At 46.0% G+C, this 25,851-nt stretch overlaps 1 protein-coding gene across 2 annotated transcripts in view; it reads right to left on the bottom strand.

The window, feature by feature from the left end:
* The window catches only part of WWTR1 (WW domain containing transcription regulator 1), a 131,420-nt gene that overhangs the window by 3,442 nt on the left and 102,127 nt on the right, over nucleotides 1-25,851 (bottom strand). For both annotated transcript variants that reach the window (XM_058661424.1, XM_058661423.1), the window contains exons 5-6: nucleotides 15,201-15,406; nucleotides 1,319-1,452 (exon numbers count right to left, since the gene is read on the bottom strand). In XM_058661424.1, coding sequence (XP_058517407.1) covers nucleotides 1,319-1,452; nucleotides 15,201-15,406 — 340 coding nt within the window. The remainder of the gene's footprint in view (nucleotides 1-1,318; nucleotides 1,453-15,200; nucleotides 15,407-25,851) is intronic.

The raw sequence follows: 25,851 nt of genomic DNA on the forward strand, positions 1-25,851 counted from the left end.
GGAGACCTGGATGAAGCGCCTGGTGCTTGGTGTCAACCTGGCCTAGCCCTGGCTATTGCAGCCATTAGGGGAGTGAACCAGCAGTTAGCAGATCTCTGTTTCTCCCTCTCTTTCTGGTCACTCTGCCTTATCAAATAAATAAATACATCTCTGACAACAACAAAAATAAAACAACCATTGCTAACTTACAGGACATTGGCACCGATTTCGTTAACATGGACACTGTTCTACATAAAAAGTGTGACACAATTTACATACATTTTTCAAAATAAAAACCGATATTGACTCAGTATGGACACATACGCTCAAGTGCACAGGAACTACAGCCTTGGTGGGCTGTCGCAAAGCAAAGCAGCGAAAGGAAGATCTCTATCTGTTTCTCTTTGTCTCTCTGCCTTTTAAATAAAATGAAAATACACTAATAAAAAGTTATATGTGGTGGACACACCACCTTCCGAATACCAAGCCTACTTACTAGAAGAAAGAAAAAAAAAAAAGAGATTTCAGCGGCAACAGGGATGGGTTCAAATATTAATTGGAACACATTATTTACATAAAATACGACTAGGTGGAAATGCGGCCAATCTGGGTGCTGGGTGCATGAGCATCTCTTACGTCATTCCTTATGCTTTTCCTTACAGTCATTACTTTAAAGTCAACAACTTAAAAGCTCCTTTCCCCTCACGGTTTGTACTGTTTCTCCTTTTCTCTAATAAAGACTGTATTTGTTTGTTTACCAAAAATATCCGCCAAGGCAGAAAAGATAGGAAATAACGTATTACTTGCGTTTCAAGGACTACAATTAAAGTTCACCATTTCTACTCATCAGGATATTTCCACTTAACAACTTGTCCTTTTGCTGTTGGGTTCCATTTTTTAAAATCAGTTGTTTTCACTAGTTTTTGAATTCATAACTTTGGGTTCACATCAAAGATGCAACAAAAGGGGAATGGATTTCCGGTGGCTTTCATGCTCTTTCCCCAATAATCCTTCATGTTACCAGAGAGCAACCACTGACTGCACTACCCTGCTAACTACAGACCTTCTCCACATATCACAAATGTTCCCTCTTGCTTTGCTCTCACAGGATTCTTGTAAGTCTAATTCTGGACAACATCACCTAGTTTAAAAATCTAAATTCATCTCTGCTTTCAGACTATTGACTAGGGGTTAACTCCACGTCTGACAGCTCTGCCCACTCATCCCTCTGTACTCATCTCCACCCTCTTCCTCCACACCTGTTCCAGTGTAAACAGAGACCATCTTATGGTCCAGATCATACACTACAGACAGCAATGGCCCCCAAGCACCAACTCACCCATTGAGGAAGGGGTCTGAGCTGTTATTGGTGATGGATCTCATGTCGGGAGTCATGGCAGGTGGGTTGACCGCAGCCTGAACCGTGGCCAGAGTGTCAGCTTCCATGGGCAGCTGTCTGCAGAGAGCAGCCTCCTACACGGTGCGACAAGCAGAGGGAGAGGTCAGAGCTACTCAAGTGTCACACAATTTGGAGCACAGTAAATGTCACATGACATCTTTTTGCCAAATACAAAAAGCACTTTCTGCTCGTTGCCAGCTAAGTCACAATCATCAGGAAATCGTTCGTGCAGAAAGTCTTCCAGACTTGAGTCCCTTTATCACAACTACAAAGCAAAGGGGAAGCCCAGCTAATATTCGGCCTCTGATCGCTTATTCTGCAACTGCCCCAACCGTGCAACTGTTTAACTGCCCAAATAGGACAATGGCCCCCTCAGGGCAGTTTCAGGGACTGAGTTATTTTTACCCAGCTTCCCAGGAATCAAATCAATCAAAGCCATCAGATTCTCCTGAACCAACACGTACAGTCTGGTCTTTGCCACTCACAAGCCAGCAAAGCCAGCTCCATACGGAAGTGTGTCTGTCTGACTCTGTGTCAATAGGTAGGAGAAAAAGAATAATCAGTTTTTAAAAGTTTGTTAGAAAGTCGGTGAAGGAGCTGGTAGTTAGCATATCAATCCGGACTGGAGACCCTGGAAGCAGTAATAACAACTCAAGGAACTGAACTCCTGCCATCCATACGGGCCACTTCCCTGGGCTCCCACTTTCAGTGTGGCTACGAAGTATCGCAAGCACTCAGGGAGTGGATTAACAGATGGGGGTCCAAGACACCCCACTCCCATCTGTCTGTCTGTCTCTCCCCGATTGGCTTAAAAAGCCAATCAATATTAATCAAAAATTTTAAGGGTCAAAAAAAAAAATGCCAGTCAGTTTTTCATCTGACGATTTTGTTAACTAAAATGGCTGATGGTTGATAAGACTATGTAGATCCAATTCAAATCTCATGGACTTAGGGTCTCAGCATATATATCACACAAAATATATAATATGTACATATAAAACATCACATATCAATACATATTTAAATATGTTATATTACATATCGTATCTAATAAATATATCTGTTACTTTTTAAAAGCTAGTGTTACTTCACCAAGGACAGTACACCCCAAAGGCTCCAAATTCGTTGGCTTCCATTTATGTTCAGGCAGTACAACCATCAGAAGTCTGGCCCGTTTTGACACTTTGGTGTGTTGATCCCTGCATCTCACGCCATGGCAGATCCATGCCCAACATGTGCCAAGGGCTTTTCCTCTTTCCAAGCTGAAGTCTGTATGTCTCATCCATCATCCCTCAAGCCCCAAGACTATAGACACCATGGCATATGGAAGATTATGTCATCTTGGGGGAGGTGTCTTGGTTGGCTCTCTTCTCTTCCTGTGAAGAGTTAACGGCTATCTAGATAGCTCCCAGGCAAAACCAGACAGCTCCCAGTTACAACTTTTGGTTGCGAGTTCACTGTGTTGCTAATCCACATTATGGTAACACAACTCTGACAAACCATGAGCCCTGACTGATAGGAAATCAATCTACAATGAAATAAGGGTCTGTGGTTCATTTCCGTTCATGCAGTTGGCAAGCAATCAGCATATTCGCACTTTTTTTTTCAGTAGCCCATGAATAGCAAGCAAAATAAAATGAAGACTTATTTAAAGATGATTTCAGTCCATCATTCAAATCCTGGAGTAGCTTCTAAACAAATCTAGAAAGAAAAGTTTGATAGTTCACATGTGCACCGGTTCTAATTCCAGAGGGCCTCACTTCCCATCCAGCTCCCTGCTTGTGGCCTGGGAAAGCAGTCGAGGATGACCCAAAGCCTTGGGACCCTGCATCGGTGTGGGAGACCTGGATGAAGCTCCTGGCTCTTGGGTTCGGATCAGCTCAGCTCCAGGCAGTGTGGCCGCTTGGGGAGTGAATCAATGGACAGAAGATGTTCTTTCTATCTCTCTTCCTCTCTGCATATCTGCTTTTCAATAAAATAAATAAATAAATCTTTTTTAAAAAATCAAAAAACAGCTTCATGTTTGTTATTGCCTCCTCCTTAACCTGTATGAGTTTTCTTTATAGTAACTTCAATTCAAATGTAAGCCCCCAGGTTTCTTCAGTTCAATCCTGCGTCCCCACCATCTATAACCGTGCTAGGCAAAGGGTGGGTTACTCAGTGCATATTTGCTCCACAAGTAGATAAAAAGTAGGATCAGAATCCAAATCCAAATCAGGTTTACATTAGGGTGAATAATGGAAGCAAAAATAAATATCCACTCTCACTTTCGAATACAAATTTGAGTGCTCTCTCACACAATTCCGGATCATCCAGGTGCAAACTCCCTATCCTGAGGAGGTGCTCCCACAGCACCCCTTCCTGCTGTGAACACTAGATGAACAGGAGGTAAAGAGTGGCCAGGAGCAGGACCTCTCGGGCCAGGGGCTGGGATCTGAGGCTCGGCTGGCCCTGCCATCTCCCAGCCAGTGACTCCCCCATCTCAAGTGTAAAGAAGGGTGATGAGGCAGCCACGGGACAGGGATGCTGTGATGATGAAGCAAAGTATCACCTGTAAGGTGCCTGGCCAAGGGATTGCCTTTAAAGTTTAATTCTTCTCAAATTCTATAGTCCCGCTTCAGAAGACAAAAGCAAAACTAAACAATAAAACAATTTTAAAACCCCTCCACTGTGTGGAATGGATCTACTCTGGATGATGAGAAACTTTTTTCTGGCCAACCTTGTAGAGACTGAGCAGTGTAACACTCAGCATCATGCGCCAGTAGGGCCAAGAAAGCAATAGATGCATTGCTCTCTGTATATCTCTTTCAGGTATACAGAGAGGAGGAGAGAGAATATCTTCCATCTGCTGGTTCACTCCCCAAGAGGCCACAATGGCCAGAGCTGTGCTGATCCAAAGCCAGGAGCCAGGAGCTTCTGGGTCTCCCACATGGGTGCAGGTGCAAGGTCCCAAGGCATTGGGCTGTCCTCCACTGCGTTCCCAGACCACAAGCAGGGGCTGGATGGGAAGCAGGGACGCCGGGACATGAACTGGCGCCCATATGGGATCCCGGCGCATGCAAGGCAAGGTGAGGGCTTTAGCTGCTAGGCTACTGCTCTAGGCCCAGATTGAGTTCCAGGCTCCTGGTTTCAACCTGGTTCAGTCTAGGCTGTTGCAGACATTTGGAGAGTTAATTCACAGAAGATCTCTCATCTCTCTCTGTCTCTTTCACATCTCTATCTGTCCCAATGATAAATACGTGAACTAAATGGAGAGTGGTAAGCAGTTTCATTTCACTCAATTATGTTTTATAATATAATAGTACTATACTTAGAACTATTAAAATTTCAGCCCTTTTTTTTAAAATATGTCTGTGCCTGCTTATGAATTGAAAAAAAATGAACAGCACAAAAACTCTGTCTAACCTCACCAAGACGTCCCCACCCAAGCAGGAGAGGGTTGGGTTTTGCTGTTTTTGTTGCAGTATGAACATAACACATGACATCCAATGTCCTTGCACTGTCATAACCAAAAGGCAGACAAAGATCCAAGTTCACCTAGACCAGGACGTAAAGACCAGAGATGGGCCTTGGGCTAAGTCAGCTCCCATGCACAGAGGGGTGACAGCTGGGGAGGTCTGCAGGACGTGACTCAAGCCTTGGAAGCCCAGGGATCGGGTGTGGCCGTGCCTGGTCCTCAGCTTCCTCCTGAGCAGGCACAGCTGAGCCCTGGCTCTGTCTCTGCTCTCCCATCTCTGCTCAAGTTAATCCATCTATTTACAGATTCCCTCCCAGTGTCTGCCCTCCTTGTCCTACCAAACAAGCCTCTGGGTTCCCAGGCTCTCAGGACCCGGGTTGCTCAGCATTGAGCCATGCCTTACCCAGCCTTACAGATCCCATTACACCACCCCATCCAGAATGCCCATCCTGACCACCACAATCAAAGCAAGTCACTCGCTCCTTTCCTCCCAGTCCTAAACTACATAAACAAGCCCAGCTGGTGTCCAAAACTCCAAGCCTGGTCCCAAAGTGGCATTTAACACTAATATCCACCTTTCTCTTCATGCCATGACCAGCCACCTGTGCTCACAACCTGAGGCAGCTCTGTCTCAGCCCCCACAACTGTTCATTCATCTGCACCTACATTACAACTACTACTAAGCCTGCCTGTTCCCAGGTACTGTCCTTGGCAGCAGATACACAGCACCTGACAAGTCAGCAGGGCCTTGACCTCACGGAAGGGTCTACTGGAGAAGACACACAACGGGGGGGACAATGGCCAGGTCTAGCCAACTCCCATCTCCCGGGTATCACCATGCACTAAGGTTCCGTTCCACCTGAGTAGTAGCCAGGCCATCACTGCCTCTCAAGATATGCCACCTCACCTTCCTCCCACCAGCCGACCCAACTACCCAAAGCTGTACCAACTCTCTGCTCAACACTTCACTGAAGTCCTTTCGAAGAGCGACCACAAGAGAAGAGTCAGGACAAGGAGAGGGGTGGGGAGAGAGGAGGGCTCACAGCCTATGACAAAGAGGGAGAGTATGTCAGCAGAGCAGAAGACTCGAGGGGCCCAGCCCAGACTCTCACAGGAAAGGAGGAAGCAGACAGAACTTTCTAGTTCAGAGTTGGTTCAGTGGGGGAACCGGCTGCCTATCACTTTTCTGGAAAATCGGCTCCTGGAGGCCTCAAAAGTAGCTAAGGATGCAATGGTATTAAATATGTCCGGGGGGCCTGGTATAGGAGACCAACTACGGAATCAGAAAGACACGAGTTCAAGTCCCAGTTCAGCATTTATATACAGCTGTGGCATCTTAAGACTACATTCGTAAGCTTCCTTGACAGATTTCTTCATCAGAAAAAACATGGCATATAAGACCTGTTTTTTTAAAGATTAGAAAACATATTTACCAAGAGCAAGGCCCAGTGTGACTCTCCATAGAATGAGCAAAGAGTTGGGGACACAGAAGTATCAGCTACAATCAGCGTATTGCTGGCTACGTGGGAAAGGCTGCTGTGTGGGCTTCTACATTCTAGCTCACTGTCTCCATTTTACAGTGAAGAAAGCAAGGGGCAGAGAAACAGCAACTTCCCCCAGGATCCCTTGGCTGATGAGCAGAGGTGGTGAAGCCAGGGTTATGCCTAAAGACTGAAGGCAGGCAAGCCGGCCGTGTCTGTTCCCACAACCAGCACAAACAGTGCAGCAGGAAGCAGCTGGCCAGCCAGGGTTGAGGTTGGCAGGCCCCACATTCCCAGCCCTTTTACCTACTCACTGGCTGAGAGCCCAGTGACTTTGCTTCTGTGGCCCGTTTCCCCAGCTATAAAATGGAAATGCCAGGCTCTCGCTGGGCTGCCTACAGGCAGTGTAGGGGTGAAGGGAAGCCAACTGCCTGTCTCATGTCCCACGTGGGGTTCCTCCCTGAGTTGGAAACACACTGTCCAGAACGTATTTTATTCTTCTTTTCAATGTATATGGGTGGAGCTGGCATCCTGGGGCCTCACAATACAACCCTCACACACAGTCATAAATGCTGATTGGAAGGGCCAGTTTCAGAAAGATCTAGAAAGGCACCACCCCAGTCCTTTGCACCCTCTCCAGATTTATTTCTTCTCACTGTCTGAGAAGGGAGTGGAAGACAGTGGCCAAATAAGGGCTTGGGGATCCTTGCGAGCCTGTGGTTGTCTGTGTCTCTCTCTCAAGCAAATAATTATATGTGGGTTAAAAAACACCTTCTCTTAGCACGCAGGGATCTGGCCAGCGAGTGGAATAATGGGCAGGGTGGAGGATGGGGCGGACAAACTCTGTTTGTGAGCTGAAGATGTCCCTGGACGCAGCCCTCGACCCTCCCTTCCTCCCAGCTCCCAACGGGGCTGCAGCTGGTCTGTGCAAGAAATCAACACAGAAGGTGAGAAAGTCAACAGCAGCTAAAAGCCTCCTGCAGCCCACTCTGTCCTTGGCCGAGGGAGCAGCTCCCTGGGCCAGCCCTCCCTGGGAGGAACTTCAAAGGGACACACATGACAATCGCCTCTTTAGGGGTGCGGGGCTCCAGGGAAGTGTGTATGGCCAAAAATGGAAGACTGTCTTGTTTTAATTACAATGGGTGGGGTGAGTGGAAACAAAAGAAAAGAAAAAAAAAAAGGCAGTATTTAAAAATCCTGGCAGTCTTTCTGGAGCAGAGAAATTGCTCTCACTGCCCAAACCCCAAGGCACTGCAGAGGCAGAACACAGAATGATTAACCTGCTTTGCAAAGGGACAATTTTCCCCACATCCATCATGTCCATCAGGGCCAAAAGAATCTAGAAATGGTCCCTTTTTATGGGGCCTCCTTTTCTGGAAACCTCATCACACATGCTCAGCTGCCAAGCTATTACTGTACAAGAACAGTCAAAACTTGGATACTTAGGGGAGGATGCTTCCTGAGGCCATTGTTAATACACTCGGCCTGCCACTCTTGTCATTACGGATGTGCGCAACAATCTAGTGTTAAAACAACAGCAACAACAAAATCAAAGTTAAGGGAGGGCCTTGTAGCAGCACAGCAGCTTGCTGTGGGGGTAAACCCACATCCTGGGTCACAGTGTGGGGTTCAACTCCAGTTTGGTTTCTATTCCAGCTTCCTGTCAGTTGCACACCCTGGGAGGCACACAAGTACTTGGGTGCCTGAATCCCATGTGGGTGATCCGTGTAGAGTTCTGGGCTTCTGGCTCGAGCCAGCTTGGCCACTGTGGCCATGTAGGGAGTGAAGTCAGCTGATGCCAGAGCTGTCAAGCTCCGCCTTCCAAGCAAAAATAAGTAAGCAACTCTTTAAAAGTGTTACTTTCTCCATACTTGCGTGATTTTAAGGTGAATTTCCTTGGTGGACCCTCCGCTTTAAAATAAGTTCCACTCATACCAGTTTTCAGAGGAATCCCACATCAAGAACCACCAGTTGCGGTCCTGGCTGCTCTGCTGTTGACCCACCTGCCTCCTGGCAGCCTGGGGAGCTAGCAGCTTGGGCTCCTGTCACTCCCGTGGGAGACCTGCATGAGGCCTGGCTGCTGCAGCCTTTCAGGGACTGAAGCAACAGATGGAAGATCTCTCTCATCCTGCCTCTCAAAGAAATAAAACTTCCAGGAAAAAAAAATCGAAGTGAATGATATCTTCAACTTGTGAGTAAGTAAAACCCTTGAGGGAACTTCATGGAAGGTAAGAACCAGGATCGCCAGCTCACTGCACCTGCTAAAAGCAGTGATTCAAAGAATGAACTGAAATGGTCACTGTGTTAGATGGGGATTTACAAATTCACCGCACACTGGCTGACCCTGTCAACTTGAAATGCCTGTCCACGGAGTGCTTTTCAAACGTGAAATTCAAGGCCCTTGTTCTGAAGGAAGCAGTCTGAAAGAGCTACCATCTGGGCTTCGTGATGCTGCACTGTTTATTCCCTACAGATCACGAATGTTCTCCTGACAGAAAACAGCGCTCAGCACCTTTCCGAACCAAGGCTACCCATAGCTGGCTGGCGTGGGAAGCGCTGCAAATCCTCGGGGATCTGGCTGAGAAACCAAGGCCTCCTTCAAACTGCCTCCCCGTTGCTCTGGCAACCAGAGGCTAGGCTGAGTCAGCGTTTCTGCCTAACAAGTTGCATTCTCCTGGTCCCCAAACCCCACTGAGGGAAGGCTGGCAAATAACAATGGTTTCTCAACAGCAGTGGCCAGAGAAGGGGTCACTGTGGTCAGCCTGGTCCCGGAGGCTGACATGAATAAAGTCTTCCAGCAGAAGGCTCCAGCTCAGAGGCATTCTATTTAAATGTACATGTTATTAACAGGACACAATATCATGTGTGAAAAGCAATACTCGCCTCAGATACGCCCACCCCTCTGTTTTTCATATCAAGAGATTGCCCCTCGAGATGAGTAAACAGAAATTAAGAAGTCTGCTTCTTAACGTCCTACCAGTACCTAACATTTTCCATTTCATCTGGGGAAGCTGCAATCGCGACTTTCAAGGCACAAGGCAAACACTAGGCTGAAAAAACCAAAACAGTCATTGTAGTTTTTTTAAAAAAGATTTTTCTACCAATAAAACCTTCACCAACAAAATTCTAATTTCTTTTCTAAAAAAAATAAAGCAATCAGGAAGTAAGACTTCCACTAAGGGGGTTTTGTTTGTTTGTTTTCCCAAAGACTGCCACATTCGGAGCCAGTGTAGCAGCATACCAGGTCAAGCCATGCCTGCAACACTGATACTCCATATGAACGCTGATTTGAGGGCTGGAGGGTCCACTAACAATCCAACTCTCTGTTAATGTGAGCAAGGAACAGCAGTTTGGCCAAGGCCTTAGGCTGCTGCCGAACAAGTAGGAGACTCAGACGAAGTTCCAGCTTGGAGAGTGAATTGGCAGATGGATGGAAGACCACTTTTTGTGTGTCTGTGCGTGTAATTCTGCCTTTTGAATGAATTAATGCAGCCCTACATGGTAGCCTAGTGGCTAAAGTCCTTGCTTTGCACACGCTGGGATCTCATATGGATATTGGTCTGTATCCCGGCAGCCCCGCTTCCCATCCAGTTCCCTGCTTGTAGCCTGGGAAAGCAGTGGAGGACAGCCCAAAACCTTGGGAACCTGCACCCACATGGGAGACCCAGAAGAAGCTCCTGGCTCCTGGCTTTGGATTAGCTCAGCTCTGGCCAATGTGGCCACATGAGGAAAATCTTCCAACAGAAGATCTGTCTCTCCTTCTATCTATAAATCTGATTGTACAATAAAAATAAATAAACCTTTAAAAAATGAATGAATGCGTGAATCAATGAATCTTTCCGGATTTAAAAGAAAAAAGAAAGCTTTCTTAGTGGAACCTGAAGGTGCCTCACAGCCTTTAGGAAACTGAGCAAAAATAAAACTGTATCATAGAACATAGACCAAGTTCTTCAAGGTGCTCCTGATTTATGACCCACTTTCTTAGTAAGGCCATGTTTACTGTCACATTTCAATTGACCAAATACTAGTAGCTCAACTGATGGAGAGAACACATTTGAGGAAATGTTCCTACTTCAGAAAAATTCTAATCAAGCAGAGACACCAAGGCTCACTGTAGCTCTACGTGTATAGCTGTTCAAGGCCTTGTTGGCCTGAGGGACGGCCGAGAATGAATAAAGGTGTAGGCATATGGCACAGTGGTTAAGACATTTAGGACATTCATATCCTATCAAGGCACCTGCCTTGAAAGCCTGACTTGGTCCTGATTCTAGTTTCCTGCTTAGGTGCACCTTGCGTAGCAGCCAGTGACGGACTGAGTAGTTGGCTTCCTGCCAACCATGTAAGAGACTTGACTTGAGTTCCATGTTCCTGCCTTCTGCTTGGCCCAACTCCAGCTGTTGCAAGCTTTTGAGCAGTGACCCAGAGGATCAATCTTTTTCTCCCTTTCTCTGTGCCTTTCAAATTAATGACTTTTTTTAAAAAGCCAAGAATATGAAGTTGCATTTGTTGCCATTTTCATAGAATCGTGCTCTAGTGTGGCTAGTTTCAGTATTCGGAACGAAAGTCAAAGATGGTAGCCACAGGACCTCATGAAGTAGCAGAGGGTTTTAATCTCCTACTAGGGCCACCCATTCAGATTCGATGACATTTTTAAAGATTTCTTTGAAAGCCAAAGTTACCGAGAGAGAAAAAGAAGAAGAGACATAGAGGGAGTGATCTTCCATCTCCTGATTCACTCCCTAGATGCCCACAACGACCAGGACTGGGCCAGGCTGAACCTCGGAGCCAGGTCACCTCCCACATGGTAGCCATGCTCTGTTGCTTTCCCAGGCACTTCATCAGGCAGCAGGACCTGAAGCAGGATAGCCAGGACATGAACTGGTGCCCACATGGGATGCTGAAGCCACAGAGGGCATCTTCTACAGAAAAACAGGTCATCTGAGGGCAGCTGTATCCCACTTATCTTGCTATTATTCTCTACCAAATAAATGTTTATTTTGAATGAATGAATAAGGAGATAAAGGAAGGAAGCAATGAAAAAAATGAGTTAACATCTTAAAGTAATGGAGGTTCACTGCAGATTAGCAACAAATTAGCATCTTGACATGACTTCAGTCCTGACATTGGATTATGAGATAAGGCCTCAGAATTGCTTTCTGCACAGTCCACCCTCATCAAGTTACATGTAGAGGATAACAGCTCCAGCAGAAGAAAGAGGAAGAGAAACGAAACTGAACTCTTCCATAGCATATAATTTACAAGGACCTTCCCCATTTATCATTTCATTTAAGAATAATAGAGGATACTGTTGCGGCGCAGCACATTTAGCCACTGCTGCAACACTGGTGTCCCAAAGAGGCACCAGTTAGAGTCTTGGCTGCTGCACTTCCGATCCAGCTCCCTGTTAATGTTGCCTGGGAAAGCAATGGAAGAAGATCCAAATACATGAGCCCTGCCCAATACGTGGAGGACACATATGAAGTTCCTGGTTCCTGGTTTGGGTCTGGACAAACTCAGACCATTGTAGCCATTTGGGGAGTTCATCAGCAAACAGCAAATGGAAGATCTCTCTCTCCTCTCTCTTTCTCTGTGACTGCTTTTCATATAAAAATAAATCTGAAGAAAGAAGAGAGAAATAATAATAAAAACACAAAGATGAAATGACCTCCCACCAGTGATGGATCAATTCAAGTAATCATTACATTTTGCTAGTTTTCCTGTTCTGTTTCAAAGCCATAGCATCACATGGTTCCTCTCTCCAGGACTCTCTGGGTGGAACTGCAGGTAGGTACAGATGAGGCCCACTTGCACGACAAGGGTCCTGTGGAGACAGGCTGTTCTGTGAGGGATCTCCTGTAAGCAACAGGAGAGTCTGGGTCATTACAGACTTTCCAGTTAGCAAAGAATACTCAAGGCAGCTGTTGATTACCCACAGCACAGGAGTGGGGCAGAGTGGAGGAACCCAAGAAAACAGGTAAGCTTTTAATCTCACCAGGACCACGGCTTTCCTCATTCCCACAAACTCCTACTAGATGCTGGGAGGCAGCTAAACAGATGAGCCAAAGATCACTTCTATTTCCCATCCATTTCCCTGCCTCTGCCCTGGATTGATGAACAGAGAAAGAAGCCAAGAAAAAAAACTCATCAAGACAATATCAGAATCCACCAAAATCAGTCATGTACTTAAAAAGGTTCAAGGAAATGGAATAAAAGTTATGTTTATTTTTGTGTCAAAATATGTTGAAATTCATGCATACACAAGATCTTCAATAAGCTCACCAATATAAACTTAAGTTTTAATTTCATTTTTCCACAAACATTTTGCAGTGTCCACAAATGGCCTTAAATAACACCTCTAAAGAGCAAGCTGCTTCTGGTTGGAGGAAAAAAGAAAACTTTCCACAATCACAAAGTCTTAGAATTTTCTTCCTGCGTTGTCCCCTCCTCCTAACTGCACACACCCACAGATGAACTGTGTGAGCCCCCGTGGGCGCATGCGCACAGCCTTGCCCGCGGCTGTCCTGCATCCTGCACCTGTTCCTTGTGATGCAGCAAAATGCTCCACGTTCCACAGTCTCTGGGGACCAGCAGTTAAGAAGCAGGGTTGGCATTCCTGTACTGTGAACCAGCCACGCTGGTTCAAAGGCACCTACAGCTGGAGTAAAAGAAACAATTTGGGGCTCATCTCCCCACCCCTTGTCAGAAATGCTTTCCTTGGGAAAGATGGAGGTGGAGCCAAAGAAAGAGAGGCAGAAAGACAAGGAAGGCCTTCTTTGCAGAATGTGGTATTAAAAACATTTAAAAAAGAAGCTGACTCAATTCATTTAAATATCAAACCAAGAGAGAACTCATAAAGGCTGCTCTAATACTAGCTAATCCACCATACAGGAAAACAGAAAAATTATCCCAAATGGAATTATTATCCCAAGACAAAAAACAACCACACAATTATTTCCTGTCAAGAAACACGATACTGTATGTCTAAAAATGGGATAAACAACTGTTACCTTAATATAACCAGGAAAGTTTAAACATAAATCTTCGGGGTAAAAGGCACAACTGTGCTTACCTTATAAAGCTAGATTCATCAGAGCAACAAAGCAGGATTTATTTTCATTTCCTTTATTTTCAAAGGCTATGTCTAAGAAATCGTTTGAATTTTCCATGTATTTTAAACCACATTCTATGTGGGTACTTTATGTTCTAGAATTTATTTGATGAAAATTACATGATTCATTCATGAATAAGAGATACATTATTCATTTATGGAAGTGGATGTATAAGTTTTGAAAGCATCAGATAAGACTAAAATAGAAAATTTTCACCTAACACAAACCCCTCCCCACTCCAGTAAAACTTTCTGGAACAGTTAAAACTAATTATTACCCAAAAAGAAGCGACCCATTTATCTTGCTTCATGGAAGTCATAAAGCAAAGTCTGAAAAATTGCAACAATAAATGGAAGCTTTTCTTCCCAAAATGTAGCCAGAAAAATGTCTGAGGCCTGTAAATACAAGTTACATTAGTTGAGCGCTACAGAAGGAAAAATGGCGTTCTTCCACAGAACCAATTACCAGAGCAGGGAGAAAACTGTGGGTTTCTTGAGGGATTCTCTTTTATTCATTCTTACACGGCACCGAGCCTGATGCACAGGGGTCACGCAGCCCTGGTTCTGTCGCCTGACAGAATGATGTAGTGAATGATGGGCCTGACAGCGTGGCCTAGCGGCTAAAGTCCTCGCCTTGAACACACCGGGATCCCATATGGGTGCCGGTTCTAATCCCGGCAGCTCCACTTCCCATCCAGCTCCCTGCTTGTGGCCTGGGAAAGCAGAAGAAGACGGCCCAGAGCCTTGGGACTCTGCACCTGTGTGGGAGACCTGGAGGAAGTTCCTGGCTCCTGGCTTCGGATGGGCACAGATCTGACCATTGCGACTAATTGGGGAGTGAATCATCAGACGGAAGATATGTCTCTCCTCCTCTCTGTATATCTGACTTTCCAATAAAAATAAATAAATCTTAAAAAACAAACAAACAACAAAAAAAGAATGAAGTAGTGAACGATGCCCAGGCAGTTTCACAGAGCCTGCTGACAGAGCTCCTATGTCAACCATTTTCCTATTGTCCCTTCAATTTTACCCTCTTTTTCATGCTCTCTAACGGACCAGCAGATTCCTCACCGTTTCTTCTGCGGGACACAGTCTCCATGATCTGCTGTGATCTGGAGGTGTTGAGTGACTGCTTTGATAAAAACAACTCGGCAAAAGTGACTCCATGACAGTTTACACAGCCACTTCCTGCCTCTCACGACTTTCTCTTCTAGACACCGAAGCTGCCCCTCTACTCCGAGGCAGCCAGGCTGTTTATGGCACATATAGATGCTCCAGGCTCTAGCCTCAGCTAAGCCCCATCTTGCAGCAACCCTCACCAAGCTGGTAAACACTAAAGGAGGCCATCCTCCCCCCTCCAGGCTAGCCCACTCACCAGCTGAGAGCACCAAGTGACCTTGGCCATCACAACACAGAAGAACAGCTCAGCTGAGCCTCTTCCAAATGCCAAACCACACACAATGACGTGATACAGTGAAATGGCTACGATTTTAAGACACTAAATGTTGGAATAACTTGCTACACAGCAACAGATAGAACATTCTCTTCAAATGAGGAGCAGTGGAAGCCAATGCCAGCCATGCTCATAGAGCTAGCTTTTGTGTTGGTCACTGAAGATAACGCAGGCAGGAGCCTGGAAGAACCAACAGACTCACCATGAAGAGTCAAGCTCACCATGGCAGATGCTTCTAGAGGAAAGAGATCAATTCAGGTAACAAGCAAGGTATCTCCTCATCAGACTTTGGGCCCCCGGTGGGCACCACGAGAAGGTCGTACCTGCCTCATGAGCTCCTCCTGGCGCATCCGAATCCGCTCTCTTTCCATCTGGATCCTCTGGAGCTGCAGTTTCTGCTGCTGCTGCTGCTGAGTGGTGAGCGCACTGGGCATGCTCAGGAGCCCCGCCGCCGGTGGGTTCTGAGCAGGGTGGCTCTGCTGGCTCAGGGTGCTAGGGGTCATGGACTGCTGGGGCTGATGACTCATGACTACAGGAGGGAAGAAGAGACAGCAGGTTACCCCCTGGGGCCCACAGGCCCTGAGCAGAAAGGGACCCTCAGAAGGTCTGTGCTTCGCAGTACGCATGCCTGAGATTCTTCCCAAAGATCTTGCCTGTCATTCGCTGCTGTTTAGATACTTATTACCTTCATTCGCGTCACAGAGTATCAGAAATTGGTCTCCACTCCTGGTTCATCCAGTGCAGTTTGGATTCCACTAAAAATTTTGTTTCACACCAGCCCTGCATGTGGGGTTCATTTTAAGCCATGCATAGAACACAGTGGCAAAAAGGCAAATGCAGCGAAGATGATCACACATTTTGCTGTCACTCCACCAAGTCATCGCTGTGTGTGTGTGTGTGTGTGTGTTCTTATACTCTATTTGCATCTGTGTGGCACAGCTAAGGAGAACACACAGGGAGTAGGACATGGAATCTACAGCCATTGCTAGGATGGACAGGGGACCTGCTAAGCAACACATAAAACACAGCATCTTGGTCAGAAACTTACAATTGCGTCATTCTCACTAACCCTCAACCTGAAATGGGGGCCCCGTGAAAACTGAACTAAACTTGCGAACAAACATGTGATTGCAGAAAAAAAAAAAGTTCATTATTACAAAAGGAAAAAAATCAATGAGAAAAAAATGCAGAAAAATGCTAAACATGTTTGTGTTTGGATAACGGTACTAGAGTGCTTTAAACTTTCCAAGTGTCCTCTGTCTATCCGCTTTTGTCAAAGCAAAATTTCAGCATGTACAATTTCACTTTAGAAGAAAAGTTATAGCTCTTTAATTCCATTGTTGGGATTTCAAATTTATTTTCATTTTTATGCATTTCTAAAAGTACTAGTTTCTACTGTAATTCTGCCTGGACAATATCACGGGTTAAGTGATATTTTTCCATCTATTTGCTCTTAAGTTGGAGCCAAAGATAATGAGGTATAATTTTGAGTCCTGACTTCCTTTTTCAGGGGTGGTGGAAAGACAGAACATCAACTGTTGCTTTATTTGGCATCAATACCAAACACAAAAGGCTGGGGCTGGTAGTGTGGGGCAGTGGTTTAAGACTCCTCTTGGGATACCCATAAGCCATCGTTTCTGATCCACTTCCCACCCAACTTCCTGCTAATGAGCCTGGAAAGCAACACACAATGGCCCCAAGTGTTGGGTTCCAGTCATCCCTATGAGAGACTCCGGTGCTATCCAGGCTCCTGATTTCAGTTATGGCAGGCACTTAGGCAGTCAGTCTCTGGGTGGAAACTCTCTCTCTCCCTCACTCTTATAAGCAAATTGATCTTTGAAAAATGCTTTTTTAAAAATGACAAAAATAGACATGTTTTTAATACAATCTAAAAAGTAAATTATTTTATATCTTCAGTTTACTATAGATATAAAGTGAAAACATTTTCTAAGTAAATTTTCTTAAATGAATTTCAAAGAAACTCAATCATCTATGGAGTAAACGTCTGACATATTTGTATTTCTCTCTCTCTCTCTCTCACACACACACACACACACACACACACACACAAAGGGGTCTTCAAAGAATGCATGGGAAAACACACATTATGAAATAACTAGGTATAAATTTCTTTTTTTGCACCAAAATCTATTTATCTGCTAATTCTAAATTTTTGCACAAAGCATGTGACATGCCCTTGTAAACTGGAAGTCAGCAGCAACACTGAAGTGGTTCTATAGGAAGTTTCATGACAGCACTTCCCCAAGATGCAAGTGGGGTGAGCCAAACAGAGTTGCGAAAGTATTTGTGAAGTCGCTCATTCCCATCTTTACTGCATCCCCACAGTGCCAAGCCTTGAACTTGATATCAGTGAAGTAGCTCCCACTGTCATAGGAACTAGCAGGCTGGCCTGGCAGAAGAGATGTAGATAAATGAGATGAATTTTAAGCATGATGGTAGAGTACAATAATGCCGAGCTGCAAAAGGACCCTGGAGACTGGCCCTGTGTCTTATACAAGAGGCACATCACTCAACGAGGACTGAGCATGTTTCCTGCTAAATGGCAGGCAGAGCCAGGGTCAATGTCAAGGGCCCTGACATCCTGCTCAAGTGATTACAAGCAAGACCACTAAAAGCAGGGACCTGGATCCCAGCATTGCTCAGGTTACCAACAAAAGGGGTTCAAGGAGCAGGTGGGTGGATTTACAATAACAAGGCACTCACAGGGAAAGTAAGACCATTTAGAGTGCTCTGCAGGGACACTCTGGATTTTTCTTTGTGAGTGAAGGCCAACACCAAGGAGTCTCACCTCCTTGTACCATGCTTGACACAGAAGGAGAGCTCATGAAAAGACCCGAGGAACAGACAAAGCCAGCTGGACACTGTGCTCTTACTGCGAGAAGAGAAAATGAAGCAGAGTGGTGACTGAAGCCAAAAGAACTGAACTTTCACTTCCAGAGCGGATTAGAGCATCGTTACCAGCTCAATGGGAAGACCCGGCTACAACGGGAAGCATCACACACACAGGGAGTTGCAGGGAAAGCGTCCTCTCAAATGCCGATTCACAAACTGCAGATTCATTCAGAAGACATACTTCATAAAGCTGCTTTCAAGCCAGAAAAGGCAAGCACGCAGGCATGGAAATTCTTCAAGGGATGGCTGTTTCTGATCCTGCTGGAAAGGCGTGCTTGCTTTTCTGACCTAACTTCGATAGACAGAAGGATACCTAATATTTTCAATATCGGACAAGCCTGAGGTAACAAAAAGAGGCCAGAAGAGCTCAGGCTGTTAATGCTTTGTGCATTCTGCACCACGGTGCTGGGTCTCACAGCTGGCTGACATGACAGATTCAACCAGGCCTGCCTTGGGTGTCTTTGGCAGAATATTCTTGTTCCTGTACAAGTCGGGTATCTGGTTATCAGATTCACTCTCCAGCCAGGTCCTCTGTTACTCAACTCCAAGCAGCGATCAGACATGCTCTGCAGAGCTGACTAAGTCTGTATCTGGGGGATTTCACTGGGAGAAAAGCTCTTTCATAACCACACCCTCCCCAGCCCTTCCAAGACATTCATAGGGAGGGAGAAGCCGTGAGCTGATTCCTTCCACTCAATTTAGCTTTGACCCTTCAGACTAAACATCCCTGGATATTAAATGTACAGTCTGGAAACGAGTGGCACATAGACAATGGTTTGGCTTGTAAAATACACTCAGACTAAGAGTGCAGTTTGCAATTGGAGGGCCACCGTAGTATCGTTTATAATAGCCAAGACTAAAAATTACTTTAATGCCCACCAAGGGAGGGTCATGGTTTGTCCATTCAGACAAAGTCTATATAAGCATTCCAGAGAATGATGGAATTTCATTATTAGGCAATGACCGGGAACAACCTCCAAGAAACACTGTTCAGAAAGGAAGCTACTTCAAAAGGCAGAAGTGAAGGTAGTAAGAGCAGAATAAGTGAGGAGCATTTGGTGTGCTCTCCCAGGAAGGCTCTCCGGAAGGACACGCCTGAAACTGGAGACAGCAAGGACCAAAGCCCACACAAGAAGGAAGCAGACCAAAGGTCTGAGACGGTCCCGGAAGCCAAGTGGCCTGATCATCCAGCAGCCCACAATTCAGAGTGCCATTCGGCTCCCTTCCGATGGTTCCTTTCTAACTGCTCTTGAGCATGCCTGAGACCACAGCTCCTGGACTCCAATGGTGGCTAATGCTCTTTAAAGCACTACCTTTGGAACCACCATCGTGGTGCAACAAGTTAAGCTGCTGCCGAAGATGCCAGCATCCCATTAGGGTATCAATTCGAGAGCTGGCTGCTCTACTTCTAACCCAACTTCCTGCTACCACACTTGGGACAGCAGCTGAAGCTGGCCCATGTGCTTGGGCCCCTATCACTCATGCAGAAGACCCAGATGGTGGTTCTGGTTCTCAGCCTGATCCAATGCTGGCTATTGTGATCATCTGAGCAGTGAACCAGTGGACTGAAGATTCTTTCTCTTCCTGCTGCTCTCTCTATCCCTCTCTATTTGTAACTCTCATGCCTTTCAAATAAACAAAATAAATCTTAAAAGACCAAAAATTTTGAAAATACAGCTCTGCTGTTAGTTGCTCAGAGACAACGGGGCCACAGGAGGCCCATAGCAGGAAAACAAGGTTTGGGAAGACCCAACGTTTCATTAGGCGACAAATAGAAACACTTCTTGGGATGATATTCCAGAACATTTTATGGAGAGAATAATAATTCAGTTTAACACACACACACGGCAGAGTATTCCAAACGCAATATCTGAGGCCAAACCGGATTATGGGCAGACAGCCATGAACGGCCTCAAAAAGGCTACAGACTGTGTCAGATCTAGACCTTTGCCAGTCCCCACAGAAAGGAATAACCCAAACAGAAGACGTCTCCATTGAAGCAGGAATGCATCAAAACTAAATCAGCGCATCTTTTTCCTTCCAAGAGAGTCTGGCTTTAAATTTAGATCCCCATTTATCTTTTTCTTTTTCACTGTTCTCAACTCTTACCCTGTCCTTACCACCACCCACCTCCCCGCCGCCTTTTTTTTCTGAACTGGCTGTCTTCTCTTCATAAATCCATGCTCTGTAGATGTGTGACCAGGAACATTTAACTGGTCTTACACAATACAGAAGAAATCACCAAGAAAAACAAATGCCGAACATCTAAGCTATCCACAGCCTTCAGGTCCAACAACCCTGTCCTTGGAGAACAATCAACCTGGGATGGGATTGAGGTGGGGGCCATGCTTGCTGGATTTGACCCTCTGCTTAACACTGCCCACAGTCATGCACATCAGCACACCCTCTGCCTCATTCTAGCAAACACACTTGGTCTCTTCTACAAAGCCCTAAGAGTAAGCCAGGCTCCCCAATGAACCAATTCAATTCTAAGCCAGCTTTACCAACTATCTAAGATGTGTAACCATCATGAAGGCATCTTTCCTGTTTTCATATTTTAACCAGCAAAAACCCAGCCACTAGTCTTGGGAATAACCCGTGCCGAGTCTTGCGGACAACAACATTTGCATAAGAGCATCAGGGGCCTGACTAGAATGGCAGACCCCACACCCAGCTAAGAAGAAAGCCCTCACCTGATCTCTCCCCACCCATCTGCTGTCTAGCTCCACATCAAGAAGCCCATTCCTGGCCATCACCTGGATCTCGCCAGTAATGATCAGAACAAAGCCTGGAAACAATCTGCCTCCATAGTAACAGACTAACCTCCCCTGCTTCTACCTCCCTCCCCTTTGAAAACCCTCTTGGCTGTCTTCTTGGGCAGAAAGAGCATCTTTTGAATCAACAGATCTCTCTCTCTCTCTCAAGACTACCGGCTTCTTGAAATAATCCCTTTCCTCTGGCCCACCCTGAGTTCTGGTGGGACAGGTGTACATAGAGTGAGCAGAGGGCCTGGTGGCCTGCCTGGTAACAGAAGCAACGTAGAAAAGGTAAAGGCATCCCTCCTGACCTTTGAGCATTTTTCAGCGGCAAGGAGAAAGGGACAGCTCACAGACACAGGGCTTGGCAGCTGCCCTTGCACCAGGAGCTGGAGACCCACTGGGAGGCCACGGCCTCTGAAGCCGCCCAGTGTGTCTCCTGGAATGTTTGACAAACGTCTTCTTGGCTTCAGAGAGGGTCGGAGGCTTGCTCTTCTGTGCCCTGGCCTCACCTCCCTCATCTTTAAAAGTAGGTTTTGGTTACACACAGAGACACAAGGCCAAACGAGGAAAACAAAACAGTAAGATTAGGCTTGACTATAAAAACCATCTGTGTGGATTATGGAAAGGCCAGCCGGAGGCCCAATGGCCAGAAGTCACACATAAACCCTGGAAAGACACAGAAATAGCTTTTCTTCCCTTCACATCCTTCTCCCCAGCTCACATGGGAGTCTTGGGCGGTGCTGAGGAATCCCTGTGGCATCTTCCTCAACCAGTTCTCATCCTCCTCGCACCTTTTTTGCAACAGACTTCTTGGTGGAGGTATCTGTACACCCAGTGTTCCGAGCTGAACTTTCCAAATGATGTGCTTTTGCCAACATGTCAGAAGCACAATTCCACCGAAGGGAATGAGTGAGGCCTTCCCAAGGCCTCTGTGACTTTTTGCATTCCCAACTCACTTCTGTACTACGAATAACCATGAGATCGTCGTGCTTGTTTTAACAAAAATGTAACATCCAGGATTCAGTGAGCAAACAAATAACTGCATGAATGAATGAATGAGTGAATGAAGGGGGACCAAGTGTCTCCCACGTTAGAATTCTGAAATAACTTAGTAGAGAGACCATTCTCAAAGGGGCTGAGGAATTTTGAATGCAAACAGTGACATCGTTCTAGCCGGCACAGTACTGAATGAGTGGGGGTTGTCTCACCGTTGAGAAACCTGAAAAATACTCTCTGGACCAGCTGACCAAGGTCAACTTTGACAGTGGCAAGTTATGATGACAATGAGTTGCCTTCATGTGGTGTGGACAGAAGGGCACTTTATTAGTCTTCCTCCTAAAAACCCATAATCCTACAGGTTAAAAAAAAATCTAATAAAGGGAAAGCTTACAAGATATCTAAGCAGTACTCCTCAAAAACAAATTAAGTCTCAGCACGTGACGTCACAGCAACGAAAGCCTTAGGGGCCTGCTTTGTGGTACAGCAGCTGGACACCCCTTGGGATACCCGCCTCCATGCGGGAGTGCCCGATTTGGTGTCGTCACTCCTCCACTTCGAACCCAGCTGCCCACTCCTGTGCCACCTGGCAGGCAGTGGTGATGGCTTGACTTTTGGATCCCTGCCACCCACATGGGAAACTCAAATGGAATTCTAGGCCCGTGGCTCCAACTTGACCCAACCTGGCTGCTGTGGGCATTTGAGCAATGAAGCAAGGAATGAAGAATCTCCCTCTCTCCCCGCCCCCTCTCTGCATTTTAAATAAAATGAAAATACATCAATACTTTTTTATTTAAAAAAATTATTAAGGAGACAAGTGAAGTAATGTTGTAGGTATTCTATATGGGATTGGAGAATAGAGAACATATGAGGCCAAGATTCAGGAAATAGGAATAATTTATTAGTATACTGATAACAAATGTAGCGCAACTAAAACTATCCTAAAAAACTAGTGTGTGTATGTGTGTGTGTGTGTGTGTGCACGCGTGTGTGCAAGGGGGAGTTGAATGTTTACCCTAGAAATGCAGAGTCGGGTCAGTATGTCTGATCCCCGGATAGGCACTGAAGCACAATGGGCAAAGCTAGTGCCTACAAGACGGACATTCCATATGGGTGCTGGTTCAGGTCCCAGCGGCTCCTCTTCCGATCCGGCTCCCTGCTGACAGCCTGGGAAAGCAGGAGAAGATGGCCCACGTACTTAGGCCCCCTGCCACTCACATGGAAGACCCAGATTCAATTCCTGGCACCTGGCTGTGGCTTTGCCTAGTCCCAGCTGTTGCAGCCATCTGAGGAGTGAATCAACAGATGGATGATATCTCTCTCCCTCTCTCTGTCTATATTTCCCTCTTTCCCTGCAACTCTGATTTTCAAATAAATAAGTAAATCATGGGGGAAAAAAAAAAGGCCTGTATCCTGTATCAGAGTGCATGGGTTCAATAGTGGCCACTGTTCCTGCTTCCAGCTTCCGACTAATGCAGACCCTGGGAGGCACCGTTAGCAGCTCAAGCAATTCAAAAATCTACTTCAGGATTTCTCAGTCTTCAGTGTACCTGTAGATAGATACTGAGACCTCCTGAGAGGGAAGACAGCATCACTACACCTCAAAGTGTAAGACCAGTGTTGTTTGCCAGGAAATGTGGGCTCACTGCCATTTACTGCAGCAAGCCAGAGATCCAGGCCACTTGTTGAATTAAATATGAATTTGCTATTTATGAAGTACGTACTATGTGCTCAGCCCTTGACAATAGATGAAGCGGTTGTTTAGGATGCTGAGCCAGAGAAGTTGTTGAATCAGGTTGTTGGAATTAGCAATCACTGTTCAAGATACAAAGTACAAAGTAGATCAAGAGGCAGGGAAAGCCAGGTTGACAAGACGGTGAGAAGAGCTAGCAAGAGTACCTGCTGAAATCAGCCGTGGGAAAATGTCAAAAAGGACTTAACTCATCTACCCTTCTGCACAGGTGGCGAGCAAAATCTTGCTAAATCAACTTCGTTCCTTAAATCAACAATATGTTTAGGGCTTTTTCGTAACATCATTCACTGCTCCAACTAACCCTTCTACAGGCATCGCTTGAGAACGGGAAGAGGCTGACTCACTGCTTCCAAAACCGAAATGCGGTTCCCTCAACATGTGCAAATATACAACATTTAAACCCAAAGAGAATTCTTAAAGTTTATGAAGAACGAAGTTAAAAAGTAGCTTTACTTTGGTGTCATATGTAATTTTGAAATCCAAGCATAGCTTTTGCATAATACGCGTTTTCCATGAACATCCTGAAAATCAAGCATCTGCATGAACTTCAAAAGATTTTACTTGAAAATAAACTTTCCCTTTAATTCCATTTGAGATGAGCTTTTTGAAATACCCCTACAAGACACTTGATTTGGGACCTGGGAAACTTCCTCCTCTATATAGCTGTTTAATTCAGTTGGAAACTTGGACTAATAAGCTTATATAAATTCCACCAGAATCATCTTTCAGAAACCAAGCACACCGCAAGCGGGCAGTGCGCGAGCTCTCTGGGCACGGACTATTAGAACACGTCGTAAGCTTCACCTCAACTCCTGCTCTGTGCCTGCGCCACCGACACAGGAGGTGACAGGGTGACCAGTCCTCCTGGTGTGCCTGAGGCTGCGGACTTTCCAGGACACAGCCCTTCCACTGCCAGCCTTGGGCAAGTCCCAAACCAATGGCTGGTTTGTCACCTCATGCCAGTGCCTGTTCATGGCTCTACGGCCAACTCAGGGCAGAATTTAAATTTCCTGGGGGCTCTGGATGAGCCAGGTGTTTCTCCATCTTTTGTATCCACATTACTTGATGATAACAGCAGAAATAGGTTATATCCATCCACTTACTCTATAACACTTTAAGAAGAATCAAGGATGGTGAAGAACACTGCATTGTACCCTACCCCTACCCCCTTACCATGCACCTGGTTAGGTGTGAAACTCAGAGAAATCTTTTCTGTGACATGACTGATTGAGCCAGGCACTGGAACGGGGGAAAAAAAACCCACTCAGGGCAGTACTGTTGAGCATAGAGTGCCACTTGCAATGCCAGCAGCCCACATGGGAGGGCTGGTTTGAGTGCCACACATTCCACTTCCGATCCAACTTCCTGCTGAACACCTGGGAAGGCTGTGGTGGATGGCCCAAACACTTGGGTCCCTGCCACCCTGGGAGAACGACGGTTGGAGCTCCCGGTTCCCGGCTTGGGCGTGGCTCAATCCTCCTGGTTGTGGCCGTTAGGGGAAGGAACCAGAAGATGGAAAACCTCTTTCTCTGTCCCTCTAACACCAACCGCTCTCTTCCTGGGTTTGAATCTCATCTTCTTGCCGATGCAACTGTGCTCTTTAACAAACCAAACCTGAGGAGTCAAGGCTGCCTGTGCCCCTGGAGCCCACCACCATGATGTGGACCCTCCTTCTTTCGAGAGACAGCAATGGTTGCCTCAGTTCCCTTCAAATGTGCCTAATACACACAGTGGCTACTAACCTAGACTAATCCAGAACTGTGGGTTAGAGTTGGCTAGAACACACATACACACACACACCCCAGTTCATAAAGAATAAAATTGGTGGGGGAGAAACAAATGGAAATTGACCCCAACACACACACACACACACACACATGCACATGTTTGCACGCCTTTAACCCTCACAGTCTCTGTGACTCTCTGAGTACTAGATTTTGGTTCTTGCCTCCTCTCCTTTCCTCCCATGAGGGCACAGTTTCCTGCTTCGCAGGATGTCGAGTTGTTTGCTTTATCCTCCATGATTTACAAGCCCATCGCTTCACCCCCACAACACTTACTGCAGGTGGCTCCCATATCTATCCTGCTTCGTGATGTCACAGTTCAGGCTTCAAGAGGCCACCGTCTTCTTAGATCTTTTTTTTTCCTTCTACATTTATTCATTCACATTTTATTTGAAAGGCAGACAGACACAGTTCTTCCATCTGCTGGCTCATTTGTTACATGCTTGGAATAGCCAGTGCTGGGGCAGGCCAAGCTCAATGACCTGCTGTATCCCAGGTATGTGTTAGCAACAAGCTAGATCAGAAGCAGAACAGCCAGGACTCCAAACAGGCACGTGGGTACACCGTACAAGCATGCCAAGTGTTGTGTTTTACCTCTTCTTTAGTAGATCTTTCTCATGATATGACACAGAGCTTACCCTCAGGCCCAGGGGTCACCTACCAGCTGGCCTGGGACTGTGTGGTGCCACGGTCGGACCAGCAAGAGCATCCATGCAGGCCACCCTGTCTGTCTGCTCTAGATTCTCGTGTTCTTATTTTCACTCTGTTT

This window comes from Ochotona princeps, chromosome 3 (genome assembly GCF_030435755.1).
Source record: "Ochotona princeps isolate mOchPri1 chromosome 3, mOchPri1.hap1, whole genome shotgun sequence".
In the NCBI taxonomy this organism is placed as follows: Eukaryota; Metazoa; Chordata; class Mammalia; order Lagomorpha; family Ochotonidae; genus Ochotona; species Ochotona princeps.